At 37.5% G+C, this 23,857-nt stretch overlaps 2 protein-coding genes across 2 annotated transcripts in view; one reads left to right on the top strand and one right to left on the bottom strand.

Moving 5' to 3' along the window:
- Positions 1-2,571: 2,571 nt before the first annotated feature.
- On the bottom strand, positions 2,572-18,485 carry cdkn2c (cyclin-dependent kinase inhibitor 2C (p18, inhibits CDK4)). The gene is made up of 4 exons (XM_022199571.2): positions 17,520-18,485; positions 14,634-14,766; positions 11,370-11,727; positions 2,572-5,306 (listed from the first exon to the last, which is right to left on the bottom strand). The coding sequence occupies exons 2-4, from the start codon at positions 14,763-14,765 to the stop codon at positions 5,302-5,304; spliced, it is 495 nt and encodes a 164-aa protein (XP_022055263.2). The 5' UTR covers position 14,766; positions 17,520-18,485; the 3' UTR covers positions 2,572-5,301.
- A 2,981-nt stretch (positions 18,486-21,466) lies between these two features.
- Positions 21,467-23,857, top strand: part of faf1 (Fas (TNFRSF6) associated factor 1) — an 84,975-nt gene continuing 82,584 nt past the window's right edge. The window contains exon 1 of the mRNA XM_051947364.1: positions 21,467-21,788. Coding sequence (XP_051803324.1) covers positions 21,729-21,788 — 60 coding nt within the window. The 5' untranslated portion in view covers positions 21,467-21,728. The remainder of the gene's footprint in view (positions 21,789-23,857) is intronic.

Here is a 23,857-nt window from a genome sequence, read left to right as displayed (position 1 = left end):
GAAAAGCTGATTTTAAGCTTTATTTTAACAGGATTGTCAAGCTTAGGTGTCTTAACCCTCCTGTTGTCCTCATTTACGACAGCAAAAAATATTGTTCCTTTGTCTGAAAAAAATAAGACAGAAATCACCATAAAATTCCCCAAATTTCTAATATATATATATATATATATATATATATATATATTACAAAATCTTCAGGAAGAAAATTCCTTAAAAGTTTCCCTTAAAAATTTTTATTTTAAAAAAATCCCAAATTTGGCAAGAAATAAAAATAAATAATAAATAAATAAAATAAAAAAATCTAGACATCATAAATATTTTTTAAAAAATGAATAAAAATCTTTCAAAAAATCTTAAAAATATCTAAAGTGATTACATACATCAGTAAAAGTTCTATTTTCTTTAAGAACATTCAGAAAAAAATCAATTTTTTAATTTTTTTTCTGAATGTTCTTGAGAAACCTTTTTTTTTTTTTTATTCTTTTTTCCACCAATAACTGTACAAAAATTTCCCCCCAAAAAATGGAAAATGTGGAAGTTTTCTCTGTGAAATATATATATATTTTTCCACATTTCTAAACTTTAAACCAGATCAGTTTGACCCGCAGGACGACATGAGGGTTAAACTTATTTTGAGTTTTCTTTTTAAATACGACTCAAAGCAAGATCATTTCAAGATTGTTTGACTTAACAAGATATTTAAGATGCATTGTCTTAAAACAAGTCCCTCCATCTGCTGAAATGTGACTTGTTAAGTGAATTTATCTTAAATCAAGTGGGATGAGACATTTTGACTAAAAATAAGACAAATAGACTTGGTAAGATGTAGAGTTTTTGCAGTGTGAGGTTTAAGTCTAAAACCTGCTTTAGGATGACACCGTTGTTTCAACTATTTGAACCGATATCAAATATTTAACCTGACTGAGTGAACGTAAGGGCACAAAATACTCCATTAGTCGTGCATATGTTGAAATGACCTCGTTGTCTAGCATGTGTCAGACAAACAAAACCGTTTTTAAAGATTAGTTTTTGAATATAAGACTGCAAAGCTTACTCAACACCTATATTAGACTAATGCCTGACATCATCTACAGGCTCTGTGGCATTTTTCTGCCATAAGATTCGACTTTATTATCCAGTGTTGGTCCACAAATTGAAGTCTACAGAAAACAAACTTTAGAATAACATGATTAACTTGACAGCTTCAACCAATATTGAACGAGCCTCCTGTAAACTTGACTTAAGGGCAAAAAATATCTCATTTAATCCTAAATCACCTATAGCAGTGCACATATTGTGTACATGTAAAAATCACTTTGCTGTCTAGCATGTCAGACAAAAAAGAAACGTCTTTAAAGATTTGTTTTAGAATATAAGATTGCAAAACTTGGATAAGACTAATGCCTGACATTATGTACAGGCTCTGTGGTATTTTGCTGCCATAATATTTCACTTTATCATCCAGTATTGGTTCAAAAAATGAAGTCTACACAAAATAAACTCAAGAATGGCAAGATTATCTTGACAGCTTTTATTAATATTGACTGTAAACTTGACAAGCAGGCAAAAAAAAAAAAAAACCTCATTAAACCCTTCATTGCCTGCAGCAGAGCACATGTAGTGTTTCTGTTGTGGTCTAGCATGTGTCGGACAAACAAAACCATCTTTAAAGAGTTGTTTTTGAGCGTAAGCCTGCAACTCTTACACTGAATGTGACTATTGCCTGGCATTCTGTACAGGATTTGCAGCATCTCACTGCCATAATATTCAACTTTATTATCCAGTATCAGTTTTAAAAAAAATGCAGTGTACAAAAATGTTGAAAATGAGAATGTTAACAACTTTAACCAATATCGAACTAGCCTGACTGTAAACTTGACTGAAGGGCAAAAAACTCTCCATCCTCGTCTGATGAGTGCCGGACAAAACGAAGCCAGCTTTAGACATTCTGAAGCTCAGGGAAACCTTTGGTCCTGCATTCACGCTGCTCTGACACCTGCTTAAACACTGTTTTACATGAAGTCCACCCCCCTCATTATTGCCTCATATCCTCTTCCAGCAGGCTAAAAATAAACTTTCTACCACACCGCAAAAAGCTCTTCAGGAACAAATTAGAGGATATGACACAGAGCTGGGCCGTCCCGTGTGCTGTCACTATGGCGATTCCCCCTTTCACGCAGCTAACAGCTTACAGGAAGGCCTCGCCTCTCAAATGACACGATTTTAACCGTCTGCTGCCAACGTCTGGATGTCTGGTACCACCTTCAGATGGACCATCTCTGTTCCAGGTATGTTCTTTTTAATGTTGGAGTTTGTTGGAGATTTTTTTAAATGCATGTTTGAAGGATAAAACTCTGTAAACCAGTTGCAAAGACAACATTTTACACTCGGCTGCAAAAAAAAAATAGCTGACAATAACCTGCATGTGTTTCTATTAAAGATAAAGTCAATAAAGTGAAGAACGACCTTTTGCCCCTTTTTGTATAAACGTCAACAAAAAAACGGAACTTCGGTCTGAATTCTCATTTCAGGCTGAACTTCTTTCGTCATATTACAGACAGAAGACTCAAGATGCTTTGGTACTTTTAATATTTTTTCATTCACATTAAACAATTAGCAGCAAAATACAAGAGACACCACTCAATAAAATGCAGCAGAGCAGAGTTAATGAGGTTATAAAGTTCATAAAGACGGGATATATATAGTTTCAGATTCAATTCACAGTTTGTGTCTCAATAAGAGCAGTCTTCCTCGTTTTAGGTGATTAGGGGAATTGTTTTAAGAACGGAACCATCACAGCATCTGTTCAGTATTACTGTTCTCTTTTTTTTCTGCTGACAAAGTGGTTCATTTAGATTTTGCTTATTTGTGACTGTGGCCTCAATGCTCATTTTTTGCACAAACCACTTCACACATCCATGCACCGGCAAAAAAAAATAAACCAGAAAAATCCCCCAATACATTCTCAAATGAATCGGCGCACATGTTTTGTACTGTATGTGCTGATGCACAAAAAGAACCATAAATCCGCCTTAATCAGAGAGGAATCTCTTGCTCACTCGTCTGAATGTCTCTCCAACCAAAGTGGGTGGTGGAAGGTGCGAGCTTTGTGATTATGAGGGAATTCAAAGACGGTGCGGTTTATCAGGAAACCAGCAGATACTGAAGAGAACACACGGGAACAATCTGAGCATAAGACTGTAAAAAAAAAAACACACAGCTACTGCCCTACAAGGCGAACTAGCATCACTTAAAAGTTCCATCTTGTGACTTTCTTTTTAGCAAATTATTAAAAATCTCACATCCCCGAATTGTCTTTTAATTCTTCAGCTTAAAATACTGCAAAAATGGTTAGTTTCACCACAACTCTGTGTTTGTAGCTTTAAATGCAGCTGCACCGCTGCTGACCCCGCCCCCTTCAGGAAGAAGACTCTCTCTGTATGTGACAGGGCATGTGAAACTACCTCTGATTCTTCTCAGTTAGTGTAAGTGATTTTCTTCAGTTTTCCTTTTCAGAGCTCAGCGTTGAAGCGTTTGTGCTCCACTGCATTGGACAGTCTCTCCAGTTCCTGCTGAATCCCGATGTCGTCCTCATTTCCTCCTCATTTAGTTCAAACACCTGGAGATTCTCCTGAATGCACTGCGGCATGATTGGCTTTCAGCTCACGATCGTGTTTCTCTGGACCTGGTAGCGGATCAGGACCTGAGCAGGCGTCTTCTTGTATAAATACGCCTGAATTTACATCTGTTTTAGTTTGTCAGATGGCGTTCTGGTTGTAAAATCAGGGTTTTAGTAGGAAAAAGCAGCTTAGAGACGACTTCTGGTTAACAGTTAGTCTTAAATGGCTTTGTTTCAGTCACTGTTTCATCCTAGTTCTCTTGTTGGACAGCAAAAGTGTAAAATTATGTAAATGAAAGGAGCTCTATTGGGAATTCAACTGTATGAAAATACTGAGCACAGAGAGCAGGAGAGAAGCTAACGGAGGTAAACAACAGCAGAGTTTAGACTCGACTGAAGCTCAGAAGTCGACACTAACTCACACAAGTCCTTGTTTACTGCTTTAAATGAGTTTCCACCAGCTCTAAGCATCTCTGTGTTAGTTTCTTTTTCGTACCTGTGGGCAGATAAGCGAAGCTAGTGGTAGCTAGCAGCTCTACAAAGTAAGCTCTACAGAAGATCTACTTTAGAATAATCCAACTGTTTGAACCAATATCTAATTAGCCTGATTGTGTGAACTTAAGGGCAAAAAATGCTCCATTAGGACTGTATATGCTGAAATGGCTTTGATGTCTAGTGTGTGTCGGACAAACAAAAAGAGTTTTAAAGATTTGTTTTTGAATATAAGACTGCAGTAAGTGCACAAAACTTATTTAAGACTGTCTGACTTTATGGACAGAATCTGCAGCATCTTGCTGCGTAATATTTGACTTCATCATCCAGTATTGGTCCAAAAATTGAAGTGCACAGAAAACAAACTTTAGTAAAACGTGATTATTTCAACTATTTGAGCCAACGTTGCCTTAACCTGACTGTGTGAACTTGAACTGACTGATTTATTGGCTTCATTCAAGTCACGTTAGACTTAAAATCGCATTTTTTTTAATGGAACTGATGTTAAATAAACAAATTTGTCTCATATCTTTGTCCACTTGGACTCTAATAAAGACACAGAAGTGTCTGTTTGCACAATAAAAAGTGGATTCTTCTGTGTTTTGCAGGAAGGTGGACATGTAGCTGCAATAGTGAACATCCCTGAATGAGTGTGAACGCCATGTCTGCAGCTGTGGCACAATATACTCTAACTGGTGCTCATTTTGTTAGGTACGCCTCTAAAATGGAAAGCTAGTCAGCCGCCAATAGTTCTCTCAGATGAATGTTAATTTCCATGTTTACTATTGTGATCATAACACTGTGAGGGTTTTTTTTTAACACATTTCAATAGATTCAGTCCAACACAAATGTTCACATTATTATCACAATAATAAACATCTAGTGGAATGAAGTCAACAAAAAAAAGATTTTACAGGTGAAAAACGTCTCTAATGCACCGGATTGTCTTAAAACGTACGAGTGCATCAAACTGTTCTAATCATGGATGAACCAAGTGTTGTATTTCATTTGTGCTCTTCCAAATTAGCATTTTCACTCCTAAATCTGTTTGAATTTAAACCGTCTCTAACTGCAGGAGTATGTCAGAAAGGTTAAATGAAGCAAGGAATTTTAGAGAGTATAGAATAAAATATTAATGTTTGCAAAGCAGAAGCAGAATCCAGTTTCTTCTTTTTGTTCTTCCTCTTGCTTTAGTCTGTGAAGGAGAAAAAATAAAGAGTTTATGACTTTAATGTGACAAGAAAGGCAAAGTGAAGCTCCTAAAAGGTCAGATAAAACGGATTTATGTGAGAAATACACATTTTACAGTGGCACCAGGGCGGTCAAGACAAAAAAAAACCTGATGAGTTTATCACAAATCCAGACCTACATGGGGTTTAAAAATCTGCCTCCTCCTCCTCCTGAATTGGCATTTCCTTTCGGGGAACATACCCGCCCACAAAGTGATCCACGCTCCTCCCCACGCAGTCACACCAGGCCTCGGTATTAATGCTGTTTTTTGTTGCCCTTGTTTTGTTTTTGCGCCAATAAGACCCACTTTTACGCAGCAGGAGCGCACAGCAGCCGCGTTTTTATTTTGGCTCCGAGTAAGGAAATTAAAGATCCGCAGTTTAAAGGGTTAAAAGTCACGAAAATTCATTCAAACGTTCTGACAAGCGTCCATACAGACACATACGTGTTGTAGATTTATCAGCTCATTCTATTAAGATATTTAAAAGCATATGCTGTTTATACACAAGTGAAAGAATAAACTTAAAAATGACGACAAAACCCTAAAAAATGGATAAAAACTCAACAAATGATATTTAAAGACGGGAACAGGCTAAAAGTCTGCATAAAAACAATAAAATAAAGTAAGAAATGTCTTAAAAGTGACATTTGTTGATGTTTTTCTTTGTGACTTAAGGAGATATTTAAAACCATCTGCTGCTGTTTTCTGGCTTCAGCATGAAGAACGTTTGAGTGTTTTTAACGTTTTCTGTTCAACTCTGACGGATTTCCATTACTTTCTATTACTGCTATCGCTTTCTGCTTTCAAACTATTACTAGTTTACAGTATTACTACTCTTAAATTCTAGTAGTATTCCAAATTATTACTAGTTTGCAGTAGTCCTTTCTCGTAATTTTCAGTTTCAGTTCTGTATGCAATACTTCTTTATGACTTGCTTGGTGCAATATTACGTCACTACTTCAGTATCGATGCCGTTCTTCTTATTTTTCTGTTATTTATTTATTTATTTTTAGTCATTTCAAATCATTCCCACAGCGCATTTAAAGCAGCAGTATTTGTGCCGAAGAGATTCAGTGAAAATTTTAATGAATGACGTTTTTATAGAACCTAACAAGTGTAAATATTGAGGTTTAAAGTTATGTATTTTGTGAATTTAGCTGAATAATTTACATATTCACCATTTAAACCCTGCAAAATTCATATTAAACGGTGTGTTCCGTGACTCTGGGGCTGTCTTTCCTGCATTTATTCTCATTTTGGCACAAGAATTCCAGGATAATCTGGTATTTATTTTAATATATCTTGCAAACTTGTGTAAAACTGCCCATAGCGTATCTTTCTTAACACGTTCATTCTGCTCTTAAAGCTGTTCCTCTCAGACTTTTCCTTTGCTCTGCGCCTTTTTGCGCTTTCAAACAGCATTCCCTGGTTTTGTGCTGTTTGCTAACGACAAAAAAGTGTGTTTGATGTGATTTGATGGAAAAGCAGCAGGGAATTTGTATTAATAAATAATGATCTTTGACTGAAATGATTAAAAAAACAGCGCATTCTGGTTTATCTGTGATGCACTTTCAAATAGAAACATCAGAAATCAGCAGGAACTGAAAGCTTTGCTCCGGAAATAAACTCTCCCACGAGCATTATGGCTGGTAATATTCTCAATATAATAAATCTTTTCATGAGGTCAGTGCAACATCTGACTGCATGATTGCGTGCGCCCTGTACATGCGTTCCGGTGTTGTGCCAAAACAGACTAGAGCGTGTAGCGTCATGTTCCTGCCTCGTTTAACCAGTTCTGTGCCAGAAACCGATGTGGTGTTTACCGGCTTCATATCCGTCCACTGCTGCTTTCATCTGGCTCAAACGTGCAAAAAAAAAAAAAAAAGCGCATCATTTAATGTCTGTGGTCAGAGCAGAAGTGCGTCATATCACCAGGCCTGACATGTAGGTTGATTATGGACACTAATATAGTCAGTTGGGGCTTAGAATTGTCTAATATCCTTGTTTAAAATGAGGCTTTCATAAATATAAGTACAGAAACGATCTGTTTTGTAGCCATTCTTTAGGCTGTAAGCATTAAATATGAATGAATCCGTCACTTCAGTCACATTGTAGGAGCCTCACTCACTGTTTGGCAAGTGGGAAATTACATTATAGGAATAAAACTGGTCCTTTGAATCTAAAATCTGATAGCAGCCTGTAGGAAGAGATGCATTCTAAGTCTTTTCATGAAGTCACTGTGTGCTTGAATGTGTGGAAGGATCAGGATGAGTCTTTGGTGCGTTCCGGTGTTGTGACAAAAGCAGCATGGGAGCAAATATCGTTATGTTTCTGCCTCATTTTGAGTTCATTTTTCTTTGTCTTTATGTTGTTTTCGTGTCGAAAACCGATTATTCATGATACGGATGTGTTTCACGGTTTCATATCCGTCCACTTCTGCTTTTTTTTGGATCAAATGTGCATAAAAGGCGTATAATTTTATGTCTGTCTTCAGAGCAGAAGTGTTTTTTGTAAAACCTCGGCGGCGTCTAAACGTAGTATCGCCAGTCCTGATTTTCAGGTTGACTATGGACAGTAATATAGTTATTTTTCTGCTGTTGACGCTTGGAATGTTCAAATATCCTTGTTTAAAAGGAGGCTTAATACAGAAATAACATTTTTTGTAGCCATTCTTCCTCTGTAAGCATTAAATATGAATGGAATCACTCATTTTAGTCACATTGTAAGAGCTTCACTCATTGTTTAGTAAGTGAAAAATGGGAGTAGAGCTAGTGTTTTTAAACTAAAACCTGATGGCAGGGAGGAGGAGCAATCAGTGTGTCTCTGCTTCATTTCTGAGGCCTACATTATAACCAGTGCAGTCATTGTTCACCAGTTAGTGCTTCAAAAGAACCACTTGGACTTGTATAGTGCAGGTTTCTATTTGTCAAAAAGTGATAGTGATTAAAATGTTCTAAACGCATCAAGATAACTTCATTTTATTTACGAGGGTGACAGTTTAAAGAATATAGCTAGTAGGAATTTTTTGAGAAACTGTCAATTTCTGTCAATTTCTATTTAAAATCTGTCAGAAAATCAGGTTAATTAAAGTCCAAACAAGGAAATCCTACACGCCGAACACATAAACACCCCAAATAATGCTGCAGTATTAGCTGCCATCCTCCTAAATGCCAGATTTATTTGTATTTTTTGGTTACAAGGACAAAGACACGCTTGTACTTTGACCACAGACATAAAGTTGCGCGTATTTGCACATTGCAGCTGTAGTTGTTTATAAACGGTGCGCCGCAGCGCCGGGAAGCGCAATCAGCCTTTGGCACGACAGGTGTTCAGATATCTGCGCACGTCCGTTATCTCTGTTACCATGGCAACGACGAAGGCTGCGTGGGGTGTGGGTGGACTGAAGGAAAGCACACAGACAGAAATTAAAAAAAAATCCAACATGTCCTGGGCTTCGTGGAGGCGGATTGACTGAAGATGGCGCCGCGGCCTGCAGCGGCTTCAGTCTGTCCGTTAGTTCTGTAAATCCATGCTTTTAAATAGACGCTTCACCTTCATCTCATTCGGCCCTTTATGTTGTTACTGTCATGCATTCATCAGGTCAGACAGGTCAAGTTCATTTACCGAAACCAGGATGTCCGAGTGTCAGTGAATGCAGCTTTACAGATGATCACAGATGTGCGTCCAGACAGTAAACAGTTTGTGACTTCAACGCATGCAGGAACACAAAGGTCTGAAAACATTAGCAGGAACTGGATTTAATTTGTAGGAGTTTTCCCTCTGAGTTTAATAATAAATGCAGAATCACACAGCAGCGGATCCACAGGAGCCTGTCCGAAAGTGAGGAAGATGCGCGCATTACGCACAAAACAGCACAATGCTGACTTCATTTATGATTACAAACGATCCCCAGAAAGTAGACCTGATGGATCAGGATCAAATACTAATTCTTTAACTTTCCCTTACCTCAGACAGCTGAGCTGTCACACAGATTTGCAGTTTAAAATCTACAGTTTGCCACAGCTCGGCATTATTTTACTGTAAAAGTCTGATTTGTTTACTGAAATACACATACTTTTGTCATATTTTCCGTTTAGCAGCAGGATTTTTGAATCCTTGTGTACAGAACTTGAAGTTTCTAATCATTATACAGCTAAATATGGCAACGAATAGTTGAGTAACACACATGATAGATTCTAATCAAACGTGAACAGATTTTTCAGTGTTAAAATCAGAAGCAAAGCAGAATTTTGGCCTTGGCGTGAATGTCAGCGTCTCTTTTCCTGGACTAGTGTTCGTCATCATTCATGGCGCCGTGGCTTATTTGGCAAAACGCCTGCCAAAAACAGGAGATTCTGGGTTCGAATCGCTGCGGTACCTTTTATTTGTGACGAAGACCAAGGAGATGGTGGTGGACTTCAGGAGGAACAAGTCAGTCCAAGTCTAAATAACCAACACCTATTAGATAATTAATGGCATTAACCGTAAAATGAGATACAAGTCTTTCAATCTCAGTTTTAAACTCTTCCGCATCTCTTTTCTTGAGATATTTTGAGACGATAACCAAAAACGGACCAGTAATGTTACCTCTAAAAAGCAGAAATCTCAAAGTTCTGCAGTTCCCCAAGTGTCCACAGCAGCTTAATAGATAACATGTGGTTGTCAACACTCTGAATCCTCATTTGGTGGCTTTGAAAGTCTCCTCTCACTGAGTTTTATGAGGCTAAAGCAGAATTAAGACACCATCTCAGAGGAAGCGTTTGAAATTCACTGCAAAGCATATTTTTTTCAAAAATAGCGCCAAGTTGTCCTAACGCATCAATAGGCAACACCGAACCTGTTCTTCCAGCTTCCTTAAAATGTGGTTTTATTAATACATGCCCATTCATGCAAACGTTAGGGCTGTGACAAACAATGACAGGGTGGGGTAACATAAACCTCCTCCAAGAAAACCAGAGAGCCACACGAGTGCTGAAGCTCTGAGGTCAAAAGCAGTGTTCATCTGGAACCTGGAACAGCAGCAGCTCAAATGACAGAGGCCACACACTGTGAGAAGCAGAAGCTCGCTCAGTTTCATTTCTGATTCTCACACTGCAGCAGCTCAATGTTTTTTGAAACTGCAGAAAGAATGTTCTCATAACGCTTTTTAAAAATTATCCATCGTTTAAATAAATACATGGATTTATGGACAGGAATAGACTTTCAGTTCAGCCTTTTCACAGAGGAGGCCAAATGGGGCAACAGAAAACAAAATGCACAGCTGAGTTTCAGGGATTTTAAGCACAGAGTTGAGCTCAAAAGCGAGCCTCTAAGAAATCCCCCCCCCCCCCTTTACTATAACAGATGATGCTGTCATTCTACAACAACAGTTTATTGCTGGGAATAATACTACAGTGTTGTGTTGTTTGGAGTTTATGCTTTAAAAGTCTGTTGCACCAGTAGCTATCTTTTGTGACATTTTTGGGGGCATTTTTGATCATTTGCATTCCTGCCCTGACCACATCCATAAATCCAGCTGTTTTCTCAGCCCGTTGCCCACCATCACCTCAATCATGGTGACATCAGCCTGAAGGCGGTTTCTGATGAATCACGGTGAGAAACAAAAGGCCCACGTTTAACAGCAGCTGTGGGTGCCGGCCTGTATGTAAAACATGCAGTTTATTTATGATTTAAACACTGAAAATTCTGTCCATGATGCGAATTTATCAAACGTCAGCAACGCGCGGTGCTTTAAAATGTGTTTTTATGATAACGCGGATATCTGTTGCCATATTCTTTTAGATTTAATGACTAGAGAGGTCAGGTTCTGTGCACAATAATGTCATTTTTGCAAATATCATGCACTGAAATAATAATAATAAAAAGTTGATATGGCCGAAAAAAATGCATTTTTTCTTCCTTTTGTTGATGGGCCTCGCTGCTGATTGGCTGCTGCTCCACACCGTCGTCACCTAATGCTGCCTTCACGTGCGCTCGGACACTGTAGGTGCATTTCACAGAAACTTCGACACCGGATAAGCTACTCACTCTGGCCCAAATAGTCGTCTATGTACAGGGCAGTTTCCATCTTGCCGCTGCGCTCGGCGAGCTGCCGCGCGGTGAGGCCTTCTCCGTTGGCGGCCTCGGGGTCCGCGGTGAGTCCGATGATCCGCTGCACCACCTCCAGGTTGCCCTCCTGAGCGGCCAGGTGCAGGGGCAGGTTCCCCAGCTGGTCCACCGAGTTCACGTCCGCCCCGTAGTTCAGCAGCGCGCACACCGAATCCCCGAATCCCGCGCGTGCCGCGTCGTGCGTCACGGTGAGGTTTAAGACCGGGTCGCGCACGGTGACGTCCGCCCCAGCCCAGAGCAGGGCCTCCACCACCGGGGTGCAGCTCCACTTCACCACCTGAGAAACAGAAGGTGAAGAAGATAAATTACCCTATTACCCCCTGATAATCAATAATCAGACTAATCAATGACTAGAGCTACAGTATGAGCAAGAAAGTAGATTTACGGAGCAACTTATCACACCCAGAGGTTAGGCAAAGTGCTTTAGAGGCAAAAATAAAACATTAAAACATGCACGAGATTTTTTTAAAAAGTTAGAAAGAAATACATTTCAAAAAAGTTGTTGTAAAAAAAGTGCATTAAGAGTAGACCAGACTTTAGAAAATAAAAGTGATTAATTTCAAGCAGTGGAGAAATAGTTACTTTTTTAAAAAGGGCTGCAGTTTTCACAACATTAATACAATTTATTATTATTATTGTTAATTGTAGCAGTAGTAGTAGCAATAGTAATAACAGTACTACTACTAATAACAATAAGCCTCATGGGGTGTTAAAGGAACGTCTACTAACTCAAAAGCAGTTCCTGAAAGATTTTTAAAATGCATTTCTTTATTTATTTTGGTAGATTTAGATCTAAATGACACTTTACAGCTGCATGTGGAATTAATTCCACTAATTTTAATTCTTTTTACTTAAAAGAATTGAAATGAAATGTTTTCAAAAATTGAGCAATAGCTGGAAAATGAAATGATACAAATAAATTACAAGAACACAACCTCACCAGGTCAGTTTTGACCCACTTTTGCATCAAAGGGCTGAAGAGGAGTTCACTGACAGGAAATGAACACGAACTGCACTCTGAGGCTCAGTGTGGTGGAAAGGGGATTCCAGCAAACACATGCTGACTTACAGTGTTACTGCACCTAGAAACCACGTTATGCTCACATTATTATCCCAATAAAATAAGTTTAAAAGGGGGGAAACAAAAAAGAGCTGCTCTGCTGTTACAACAGTGAAGTCTCTGTTTTCAGTACACCTCAAACACACAGTTTGATTTTTAAAAAATACTTCAGTTTCACTTCTGCTCGTTTGAAATTCTGCCTCGAGTTCAGTGAGACATTTCTGAGTGTGTTTACTGCACTGCTGCTGTTATATGCAGTGATATCAGTAGTAGAACCACAATATGTGCTTTTAAAGGGAAATAATCAGCAAAAAATGTCACAGAGCCATTGGTTCTGCTGTTTAAAGGTCAGTTATTAGTTTTTATAATACGTAAGTCATCCACGTCTAATGCCTTTCTTTCTGTCCTTCCACTGAAAAGAAGCAGCTCCACCCAGAGAATTATGTGTCACAATCCAGTTAAGGAAAATTACAGCCGAGTGATTGAATCTGTCAGTTTTTGCTTCATATTTTAATTGTTTGTTCATTCTACCTTTAGCAGAGCGTTTTAATTGCTGCCAGTGTTTGGATTAAACAGTTTACTTTAAATTAAATAGAAAATCAGACGCAGCAGCAAAATTTTTAACAATCAAAATGCCAAAAGATGATATAATAATGCAATTTTAGTCACGAAAATCATTTTCCCAGTCTGTGATTATTTTACAGTATTAACAAAAACACAATGAATTATTATATAGACAAATACAGAACCCCATTACTGTCATGAGAATTACAGTATTTTATAAGTGCTGTGATTAAATACACAGAAAACATACACAGAGACTGCTAAACACACACAAGCACTAATTAAATGTGCACTAAAGTCACTTTTACACTGCTGCTACATTCTACTTTTACATGAATGACTCTGTTGCTGCTTTGGCCTGATTATTTTAACTTATTTTAACCTTTTATTTAATAATGATAAAGCTTCTAATTGTTAATTTTAATGATCAGAGATGAGCCAAGCAGAATTTCTTTATATCTGTGAGCAGAATTACAAAAGAGCTTATGCATTTATTCTTTCATTTTTAACTCGGGAGACTAAAAAGATGCAGCATTAGCAACAAAGCTAATCATTGTTGCTATTAGTAGCTTTATAAGCAAAGATGAGATGAACTATATTGCCTGCAGAGCAGCAATATTTATGAAAACTGGTCATTTAAATGCATCCAGGACACTGCAGAGCTTAAAGCCAGTTGCTTATTGTTTAGCTAAATGTATAGTTGGATATTCAAATAGAAATAAAAGTGCATGCACAGCCTCAGTTCCCCTCAATATAAACTATCAGTGCATTTTTTCATGTGCTGAGGAAACCTTTTAGTGTTAAATAATTTCTATAATCACTCCGGTGAAGAGAAAACGAGCTAAATTCCTCAGCATGTGTGATTACATGCAGGTTTCAGCAGCCTGCACTCCTTTCTCAGCCACCATTTCCTCATCAGCCCCACCATTTTCCTGCTTCTGTCTCTCTACTCAGTAGCCTCAGACATTACAACTGCTCTGCAACAAGCATTTCTTTCCTTACAACCCTTACAATTACAACAAAACCGGATTATTCTTTATTAACTCAGATTCTGTGAACCTTAGGCTCTAAAATAGAATTCATCACATGGCTGCAGAGCTGCTGAAACTGAAAGTGTTCAGAAAAGACACTGAATGCTCCATAAAAACACTCCAAAAACTAGAAATAGGCCAAGTGTTGTTATAAGCTAATGTTAAATAAATAATTCGAGCAAAATTACGACATTTTAAAGAACCGTTTGGCTATTTTCACCTACTTAGATAACATATGCTACAGTTAAACACACACACACACATTTATACACACACACACACACACACACAGGCACACAGGCACACAGGCACGCATCTGCCAACACGTGTCTTTATTTAAAAACATCAATTTATCTTTTTAGGACGATTTAGCATAAAGATGGACACAATCTGACAAACATTTAAAGACAGCACATGCTAAGGCCTTCTGCCTGCAGCAGCTCAGGCAAACAAGGAAGACAAACAAGCCACTTCAACAGACCAAAAAAACCGAATAAGTTCTACAAATTTCAAACGTTTTTCACCGACCTGCAATGGAGTTCTGCCGTATCTGTTACATCCATTGACATTTGCTCCGTTTTGCAGCAAAAACAAAACTGCTTGTAGGTCTCCAGTGGCTGAGGCATCACAGAGCTGGTCAGACAGAGACCTCTCAGCCATTCTTGTAACAAAAGAAAAAGAAAAATAGACTCAGGAATAAAGAATCCGGGACAATCAAGCGTTTCAGGGAGTATTAAGATGCTCCACAGTGGCAGAGGGTCCCTTATAGGCTTTCTCATGAGGCGCCTCCTTGCCATACCCCTCCCCTCCCTCTTGCATCATCTAAGCCTGGAACTGTACTTACTGCTCTGTTTTTCCTCCCACGGTTAAGACAATTAATTACAAAGTCAAGTCACCTGTTGACAGTGAATTTGGGGTTTTAAACATGTGACATTTGTCATTTTATTCCACATATTTCAGTGAGGAGGAGGAGTTTAAGAGCACTATCTTCCATAAGTGGTCATCACAACTCATACTTCCAGAGTTCTGCTTTTCTTCAGTGCAAATGCAATAAAAAAATAATAAATGAAGGTTCAAGATACATTTTTGCTTGTACTCATCCTCCACCAAGAACATGCAGGCATTAATTTTGCACAATTACAGGTGATTTCACTTGTACACATTCAGATTCTACTCGTTGCATCATTAATTTGAAATAAAACGTGCAGTAAAGCCCTACAGATCTGTCATCTGCACCGTTTACACCAAATTCAAATGATTCACTAAAGAAATGTCAGTTTTAAATGAATTTTATGTGTCAGTTGTGCAATCTTGCTCCTAAACATATCCTGCCACCCCGTGGAAACTGACCACACTCTGTGTTTCTGACTGATTCTGCTGCTCTTCATCGCTAATGCACTAAACAACATTATATTATGGTTCAAGATTCATTTTTAATCTCCTCCCCCAAGAACATGCAGGTAGCAATTTTGCACAATTGCAAGCAATTTAATGATATATTTTCACTTTTACACCTTCGTGTTGTCCCTACAGCATTTTATTTTGAAGTAAAATGTGCATTAAATCTCAACAGATCTGTCATCTGCACGCTTTACATTGAAATTCAAGTGATTTACTAAAAAAAATGGCAGTTTTTCAATGATTTTTATGTGTTAGTTTTGTTATCCTGCAGCAAAATGTATTCTGCTAACACTCTGTCAACTCTAATTCTGCTTCTCTTCCCTTCTAATACAGCAAAAGAATAACATACTATGGTGCAAGATTCATTTTTACTTTTGCTAATCATTCACTAAGAACATGCAAATATTAATTTTGCACAAGTACGTTGAATTTAATGATATATATTCCACTTTAACACATTCATAGTCTACTTATAGCATCATTAATTTGAAATAAAACGTGCAGTAAATGTCTACAGCTCTGTAATATGCACATTTTACATATAAATCCAAATTGCTCACTGAAATAATGACAGTCTTTTAGGAATTTTATGTGTCAGTTGTGCACTCCGGCTCCAAAACAAGTGTCACCATGTGGAAACTGACTGAACTCTGTGTGAGTAATTCTGCTTCTGTTCATTGTTAATACATCAAACAATAATATATCAAGCTGCAAGATTCATTTTCACTTTCACACATTCATAATCTACTTATAGCGTCATAATTTTGAAATAGAATGTGCATTAAATCTCTACAACACAGGAATATGCAGACTTTACATTCAAATTTAAATTATTCACTAAAATAATGACAGTTTTTAAATGATTTTTATTTGCTAGTTATGCAGTGTATCTGCAAAATAGATTCCACCTGCTCTTGGACTCTGCCGTAACTCTGTGTTTCTGACTAATTCTGCTTCTCTTCATCGCTAAAACATCAAACAATAAAGTATTATGGTGCAAGATTCATTTTCACTTTTGCTCATCATCCAGCCCATAATGTCACGGTTGACTGTGTCACAGTCAATAAAACAGAAATCTGCACAATTTCAGTAAAATTCTGATTATTTACTGAAAAAAATGAAAGTTTTTAATGAATTTTATGTGTTAGTTAAGCACTTCTGCTCTAAAACATAGACTGACTTTACCGTGTTTGACTGATTCTGCTTCTCTTCACTGCCAATACAGCAAACAATAATAACATATGGCTCAGTCTTCAGTTTTACTTTTGCTCATCCTCAACCAACAGAAAGCAGATATTAATTTTGCACAGGTACAGACAATTTATTGATTTATCTTCACTTTTACACCACCATAGTCTACTTATAGCATCATTATTTATGAAATAAAACGTGCAGTAAATCTCTACAGCTGAGATATTTGCACAATTTAAGTCAAAATTCAGATTATTTACTAAAAAAAAGTCCTTTTTAAAAACTGAATTCTCTGATTGAATTTTCACTTTTGCTCATCCAACATTTAAGAACCCAGACATGAATTTTGCACAATAATAGTCCACTTAATGATCTATTTTTACTTTTACACCTTCATATTCTTCATAAATTCAAAATAACACGTGCTATAAATCTCTAATTTAAGTCCAAATTCAAATAAATGACTAGAGAAATGACAGTTTAAGATTTTCTACTTGTTTGGTTGCACAATGCACCTGTAAAACCTATTCTACTCCCTCTGACAGACTCACATAAGCAGGTTTTATTCCCTTTTTTTGCACTCGAGGTCATAATTGCATGCAAAAAATGCAAAAACTACAATTATTTTTCCACCTGGCAGCTCTGTTGTCCTGTAAGTCGATGTTATTTGGTGCAAACGTTGAATTTAATCTAAAAATTGAAGACTTGTTGTTAAGATTTTAGCCCTGTTTGGTGTAGAGGCAGTTTATCTGCACCTGTAATAACTTCAATTTGATATTTAAACGGAGAAATAAGCAAGAAATAATAATAAAATAAACGTACCTATCTTAAAAGAGAGTCAAACACGAGCCTCCCTCCATGACAGTAGGTGTCATCCTCCTCCCGGAGCTGCACACGCATCAGTGACAATAAGAGTAAAAACGGCTGAAATGGAGGAATCAGCCAATAAAACGTGATATATTTCGAAACATGTGATGTCATTCACTGTGTATTCCCGCTCGTTTTTTAAAGAAATGTACCCAAATAAAAATAAAAAAAAGTGCGTCATTCCTCGCATCAGAGAGGAGAGTCGAGCTGCGCAAAAAGAGCGCTCCTTTCATTTTCAAAAAAACATCTTGACCTCGAAGATCCTCCACGAGCCGCCGCGACGCCACACTGATTTTGCCCTCCAATCTATTTTTAGTATTTTAGATAATACAAAAAACAAAAACTAAGCATCCGAGCTCAGAAAAAACATGTCCTCGGTGAAAATGCGTCCCGAAACAAACAAACAAAAAAGCAGGTTTGACGCACTGCGGCACAATTGGTGCCTGTCCGGCTCAGCTGACAGTTTAAATTTTTTGCCCAAAAAGATGCGCTGCTGTGATTGGTTGGACTGACAGTGACTACGTAGCTAACGGTGACAAGGTGCCGCTGAGAGACGGGGGCTGTGCCGGTTTCTGAGTTCTGCTCTATCGGCAGTTAAGGGGAAACCCGAGAGATAGAGCCACGTATGCTCTGATTTTTGTCACATTTAATGATGTAAGCAGTGTTTCAGTATTTCAGATAAAGCCTTAATACTCTATTCATACCCACTGTCACATGACAGCATGAAAAGCATTACTCCTGGATCGCATTAGAAACGGTCCAGATCAAAACCAACCACAGAAAAAAAATGTGGTCTGCACTGACGTACAAAAAACAGTTTCTGATTTATGAACCTTTTATGCTTGCCGCGAAAATGCAAAAAATAGGAGATCTCCCTTATTTTCCCCTTCACTACCGCATCGGAAGCAGCTTCAACGCCGTCATCATCTTGCTTTGCATAGGCGATATCCCTGTTCCCTCTCATATTCTGCCCTCTAGTGATGAGATTTCGTAACGCCTAAGCAGTCCCTGTTTGGTTCAGCAGCGTCGAGGTCATGGAGGCCCGGTCTGCTGTGCGCTCATGAAAGGCACACATGCGCCACTTTACGCACAGAAACCAAGAGAGCGCCTCCATCCATGACCACATAACGTATACACCAACCGTACATAGAGTTTTTAAATCGAGATTTTTAAAAAAAGAAGTTATATCAGGTCATATGAGGTGCTCTAATCAGTAGTCGGTCAATAGGATGTTTTAAGTACACAACATAGTGCGTAATGGCTGTGCGTAAAGACACAAAGGTTGGTTTTGCGCGTTTTCTGTGCCAAGGATCGAACTAGACTTGGTCCAATCAAGGAGAAGCAGGCACGTGTCGGAGTCAGAGTTACAGGACACCTCACGCCTGACAGTTCAGGACATCAATAATCTGACCTTTTATTTTCCTCGTTGGCTTTGCTCTTAACTCTAGTGTTTGTTTGTTTTTAACTCGATCCCCACATAAAGCCACCATTACTGTGAGACAATATATGGCGCAGGGCTTTGTGAATCTGGAATCAGCGCATTTTGGCACACTTTTGCGCACACATCATGTCCGCCACACTGTTGGTCCAGCGGTTTTGATTGTCAAAATTAAGATTAAGAGCTTCACTTTATGGACAAACTGAAACCCCAAGACCGTCCGGTGGGTTTGAAATGGAGGTCATCTTTTACACCATTTATCAGAGTCGGCGGGTATAAAAACTGAAAGGTTCGTTGGATTATCAACTTTCCCACAGTCCCTGAAGTGACCATCTGCGACGTTCAAGTCCGTTAGTAAACATATTAACATCTAAGTTTAAAATCTTGAAATTTCATCAAAATCACTCTTCTGTACAGGTCTCATTTTAAGATGTGTCATGAATACAGTATTTGTTCAAGGAAGATTCTGCCATAAACTAAAAATTCTGTGCTTCTCTGAGCAACCACGACGCCTCCAGTGATTCAGCAGAAACCAACAATCACGTGACAGAAATTCAGGGACTTTTCAGCTGAACTTCAGGCTGCGTTTAACAGAGCAGAGTGTTGGTGACACCTGTGGGCACTGTGAAAACTTACATGCTGATTCCATGTTTTTACATTTTTAAAAATAAATGGTCTCAAGAAATTCTGCTTTCTTTCTTTGATTTATGACAACTTAACTGTCATATTGACAAGTAGATCAAATAATTCTCAACAGAGCTTTAACTCCACTGAGCTGGTCTTCATTGTACTCATCAGACAGACATTAAAAATTTACTATTGACAGTTTTTTGTCTTTAACAGCCCTCAGGTCATGTGGAGTCCCACAGGGTTCAGTTCTTGGGCCTGTGTTGTTCTGTTTCTTTCTGTTGTGTTGATCTTTCCCTTTGTCCCACCACTAATGTGCTGATGACTCCCAGTTGTCTCCTGGATTCTCTGCAGTGCTGCTTTAATGAAATAAAGAGCTCTAATTTGCTACAACTTAATTCAGATAAAACGAATGTCTTGGTTATTGGCCTTGATTGTTTTTCAGTTATTGTATTGTCATTATTTATTGTTGGGTGTTTGATGTTGTTATAATTACTGTTTCCGTCTGTGATAGAATGACAAAGAGAAAAAAAAAATGCATATTTTAATGATTATTTATAGTTGTATTTTTTTATTTATTCATTCATTCATTCATTTCTTTATTTATATCTAGTTTTATTTTTTTTTCAAAAGTTCATAAAAAATGAAAACAAAATTCTAACTTTAATTTTGTTATATTATTGTTGTTGTTTTTACTTATTTATTTATTTATTGTTGTGTATTTGTTATTGTTGTAATTATTATTTCAAGCTGGGATAAAATGAAAAGGGAGACATATTTATAATGATCATTTATTGTCCTAATTAGTTGTTTTGTTTTTACAAAAATACATCTCTTCTTCTTCTTGATTATTGATGATGACAATAATAGTAAATCCAGTGACTATGAAATGAAAAAAATCAAGAAGAACAATAAAAAGAATATTTTATTTAATTGTTATTTTTGTTTTATTACTGTTGTTCTTTTCTCCAGGAAATTAATTTTCATTCTATTTATTATGTTGAATTTATTATTGTATATATTTTTTATATATGTATATATCTATTTATTTTTATTATTATTAGTAGTAGTGGTAGTATTTGTAGTAGTAGTAGTTATTTATTGTTGTGTCTTTGTTGTCATAATTGTTGTTTCCAGCTGTGATAAAATAAAGGGGAAAAAATAATTATTATTTTATCATTTATTGTTGTATAAATGTTTTTATTTTATATGTACATATCTATTGTTATTATTATTGTTATTAAATCCAGTGACTATAAAATTAAAAGGAAAAATGAAGACTATTTTATTTATTTGTATTATTTTTGTTTTCCAGGAAAATGATTATGCCTATTAGGTTATAATTTATTGTTGTATATATCTGTTTTTTATATGCATGTATCTTTTTATTAGTATCATTATTAAATTCAGTGGCTACAAAATGAAAATAATCATAAAGAAAAGTGAAAAGAATGTTTTATTTAATTGCATCATTTTTGTTTTTATTATTATTTTGAAGGAAGCTGATTTTGTTATTGTATTTATTGTTGTTTATTGTTTTATGTTTCTTCTTATCCTTAATTTTACTCTTCGAATTTTCCCCCAGTGGCAATAGAATGAAAAAGGAAAAAATAACTGCAAATAGATTTGTGAAGATAAAATAAATAACATTTTTTATTATGCATTATATGCTCATCATCATCATCATCATACTTATTATTATTATTATTATTATCATCATCATCATCATCATTATTATTATTGCTAACAGTATTAGTATTCTTTCCAGTGGGCGACAGAATAAAAATGGGGGAAAAAAGATTTTGGATCAACTTTACGTCCTCGCGTCGAGTGTTTTACGACAGCTGCAGCACTTTACGGCAGCAATGGACTAGCTGAGAATAATGATACGAGATAACTGAACACTGTAGCGCTACTTTACTGAATTCTGTCCACCTGAGGCCGTTGAATCCCGATAAAGTCAAACATTTCCAACTTGCCGGCCTTTCTCTCCGCGTCGCGTCTGAATAAACAGTTTTATTGATTCCCAGTGTCCTTCTGTGAGGCGAGAAAGCGACGAGAGCCAGTGGAAGAAGCATCGCTTTTAGCCAGTCATTGCCATGGCCTCCGAAAGCGGCGACAGCAACATGGACAGAGAGATGATTCTGGCTGACTTTCAGGTATGTCTCCTTCTCCTGTCTCTGTTATTATGCTCAGTAACATGCCGGTGATGGGCGAAGTTCTCCGGGCTGCTGTCAGCAACAGCTCACAGGACCCGGCTGCCGTCGTAAACAGCAGCTTTCTGGGGTTAGCACGGCGAGCTAACACACTGACAGCTCACCAAGTGACTCTGGACACACTTACTAGCTGCGACCTCGCTAACTAGATAACGGCCTCGCAAAGCTGCCGACATAAACTGCGGGTCAATCAGTGTTTTCCACCGGTTTCCAGTTTCATTGCTGGACAAACGGTTAGATAAAACAGAGCTACGTCGGCGCTCACGGTGACTGTCAGCTTGTTTACACGTCGTCTGTTGTTTTGTTCTAAAGCCTCATCAGAAACTGTGTCAGCCTCGAAGACAACAGGTTCTTTAACCCAGTTTGCAGTTCAATTCTGAAAATAATCCTCTCCGAAATAGCGGTAATTTAGCATCCTGTTCATTTGGTGTCTGCACTAAATCAAAATGTTCTCTTAATATACTGCTGGCCTCCTCTTTGGTGCATGTCATATTATTGTGGTTTTGTGTTTTCAACCAGTAACTTCACTCTAAGAACGTTTGACAACAGACTTAATAAGTAACCAAGCACAGGTTTTCCGCTATTAACTAGTTTGCATTTGATTTGAGAAGAGTTTGGATGCATAAAAAGGCTGCAACACTTCAGAGTTTTCTGATGGATATTGCAATTTCACTTTATTATGCAATGAGACACTATTGAAAGGAGGATGGCATGAATTTATAAGATAAAACCCTGGGTCAGACAGACTGCATAATTTATGAGGTGTGGCTATGAAATAATAAGACTGAGTAAGATTAAAGGTTGGCTGAGTAACATGAAATTCACCTTGGTTGGTACATGTCTTATGGGGTATATCATCATTATAGTAACTTATGCTGAAGCAGCTTATGTTTGAGATAAAATATCAGTGTATTTAGAAAGACAACCTACTGACCAGTTGGCTCACTTGGAAAATAATATGACTGTTCCTGGAAGATCCCATGGAGCTTGGTGCACAGATATATAGAGAGAAATGCAGAGTTTTTAGACTTGCAAAGCAATTTCAAGGCCGTTGTTTTATTTGTAGGGGCGCCGTCGGAAATGTTTTGTACGGGTGGACAGATGGGGCAACTGAAAATCTCTCAAAAACCAGAAGGTGTAACTGAATCTGAAGAGTCGTATTGTGCTCTTGTAGTGTAGAGGCTAGTTGAAAACAATGCCGGTAAGAGAGAGAAATGACAAACTGATGTACTGGGGGTTCTTATTTTATAGTGAAATTTACCTGTAAGCGAATGTGTGCGTGCACTTTTCAAAATACAAATTGCAAAAAAGATAAAACAGATATAAATTTATCAGATGTAAAATGCAGATGAAGCACAGTAAGGAGTGTAAAGCCAACGCAGTGTTAGAGAATGTAGAAAAATATGTTTTGAAAATAGCAGAAAATTCAGAAGAAATTATAACTGAAATAAAATCAGGGAAGATTCACCAATAAAAGTATGGCTGTGTTTGAATATCTGTAGAGGCTCAGCCGATGCTTGACGCCCCCGAGGCGCTTCATTCACCAGGAGGTAAATAATCGGCGTGCTGACAAACTTTTTCGTATCTGATGAAAAGAGCCTGCAGGCGTAACATCAAGCTTATTCATGATTTCAGTCGAGAAAATTCTGTCCTTATGTGATGACAGTTTGTTAAACTACAACTAGTTGTGGTGCAATAAGATGTGTTTTTGTTGTGACTCTGCCACTCATTGTCACATTTTGGTTGAATGATTAGAGAGGTCACGTTCCATAAATTTATCTATACACACAATAATGTCACTGCTGCAGATGGCAACACCCCCCCCCCCTTTAAACATAGCAGCAGTGTCACTAATGGCTAATGTCAGCCTTTGCAATTTGCTAAATGTTTTAAATTTTGAGGTGAAATCGATTAATTTTTCAGCAATATTATGTGAGTCATTCAGATTCAGACAAGCCACAGCAGATGCATTGTTGAATTAAAGTTAGGTGACATGGCATCAACACCTCGTC

The sequence above is a fragment of the Acanthochromis polyacanthus genome, chromosome 4 (assembly GCF_021347895.1).
Source record: "Acanthochromis polyacanthus isolate Apoly-LR-REF ecotype Palm Island chromosome 4, KAUST_Apoly_ChrSc, whole genome shotgun sequence".
Taxonomy (NCBI): Eukaryota; Metazoa; Chordata; class Actinopteri; family Pomacentridae; genus Acanthochromis; species Acanthochromis polyacanthus.
This window is presented reverse-complemented; position numbering and strand designations above follow the sequence as displayed.

Coding starts and splice junctions, on each gene's coding strand:
- cdkn2c (XM_022199571.2), bottom strand. CDS start 14,765: ATGGCTGAGAGGTCTCTGTCTGACCAGCTCTGTGATGCCTCAGCCACT. Junction 11,728..14,633: donor ACGGCAGAACTCCATTGCAG/GTCGGTGAAAAA, acceptor TCTGTTTCTCAG/GTGGTGAAGTGGAGCTGCAC.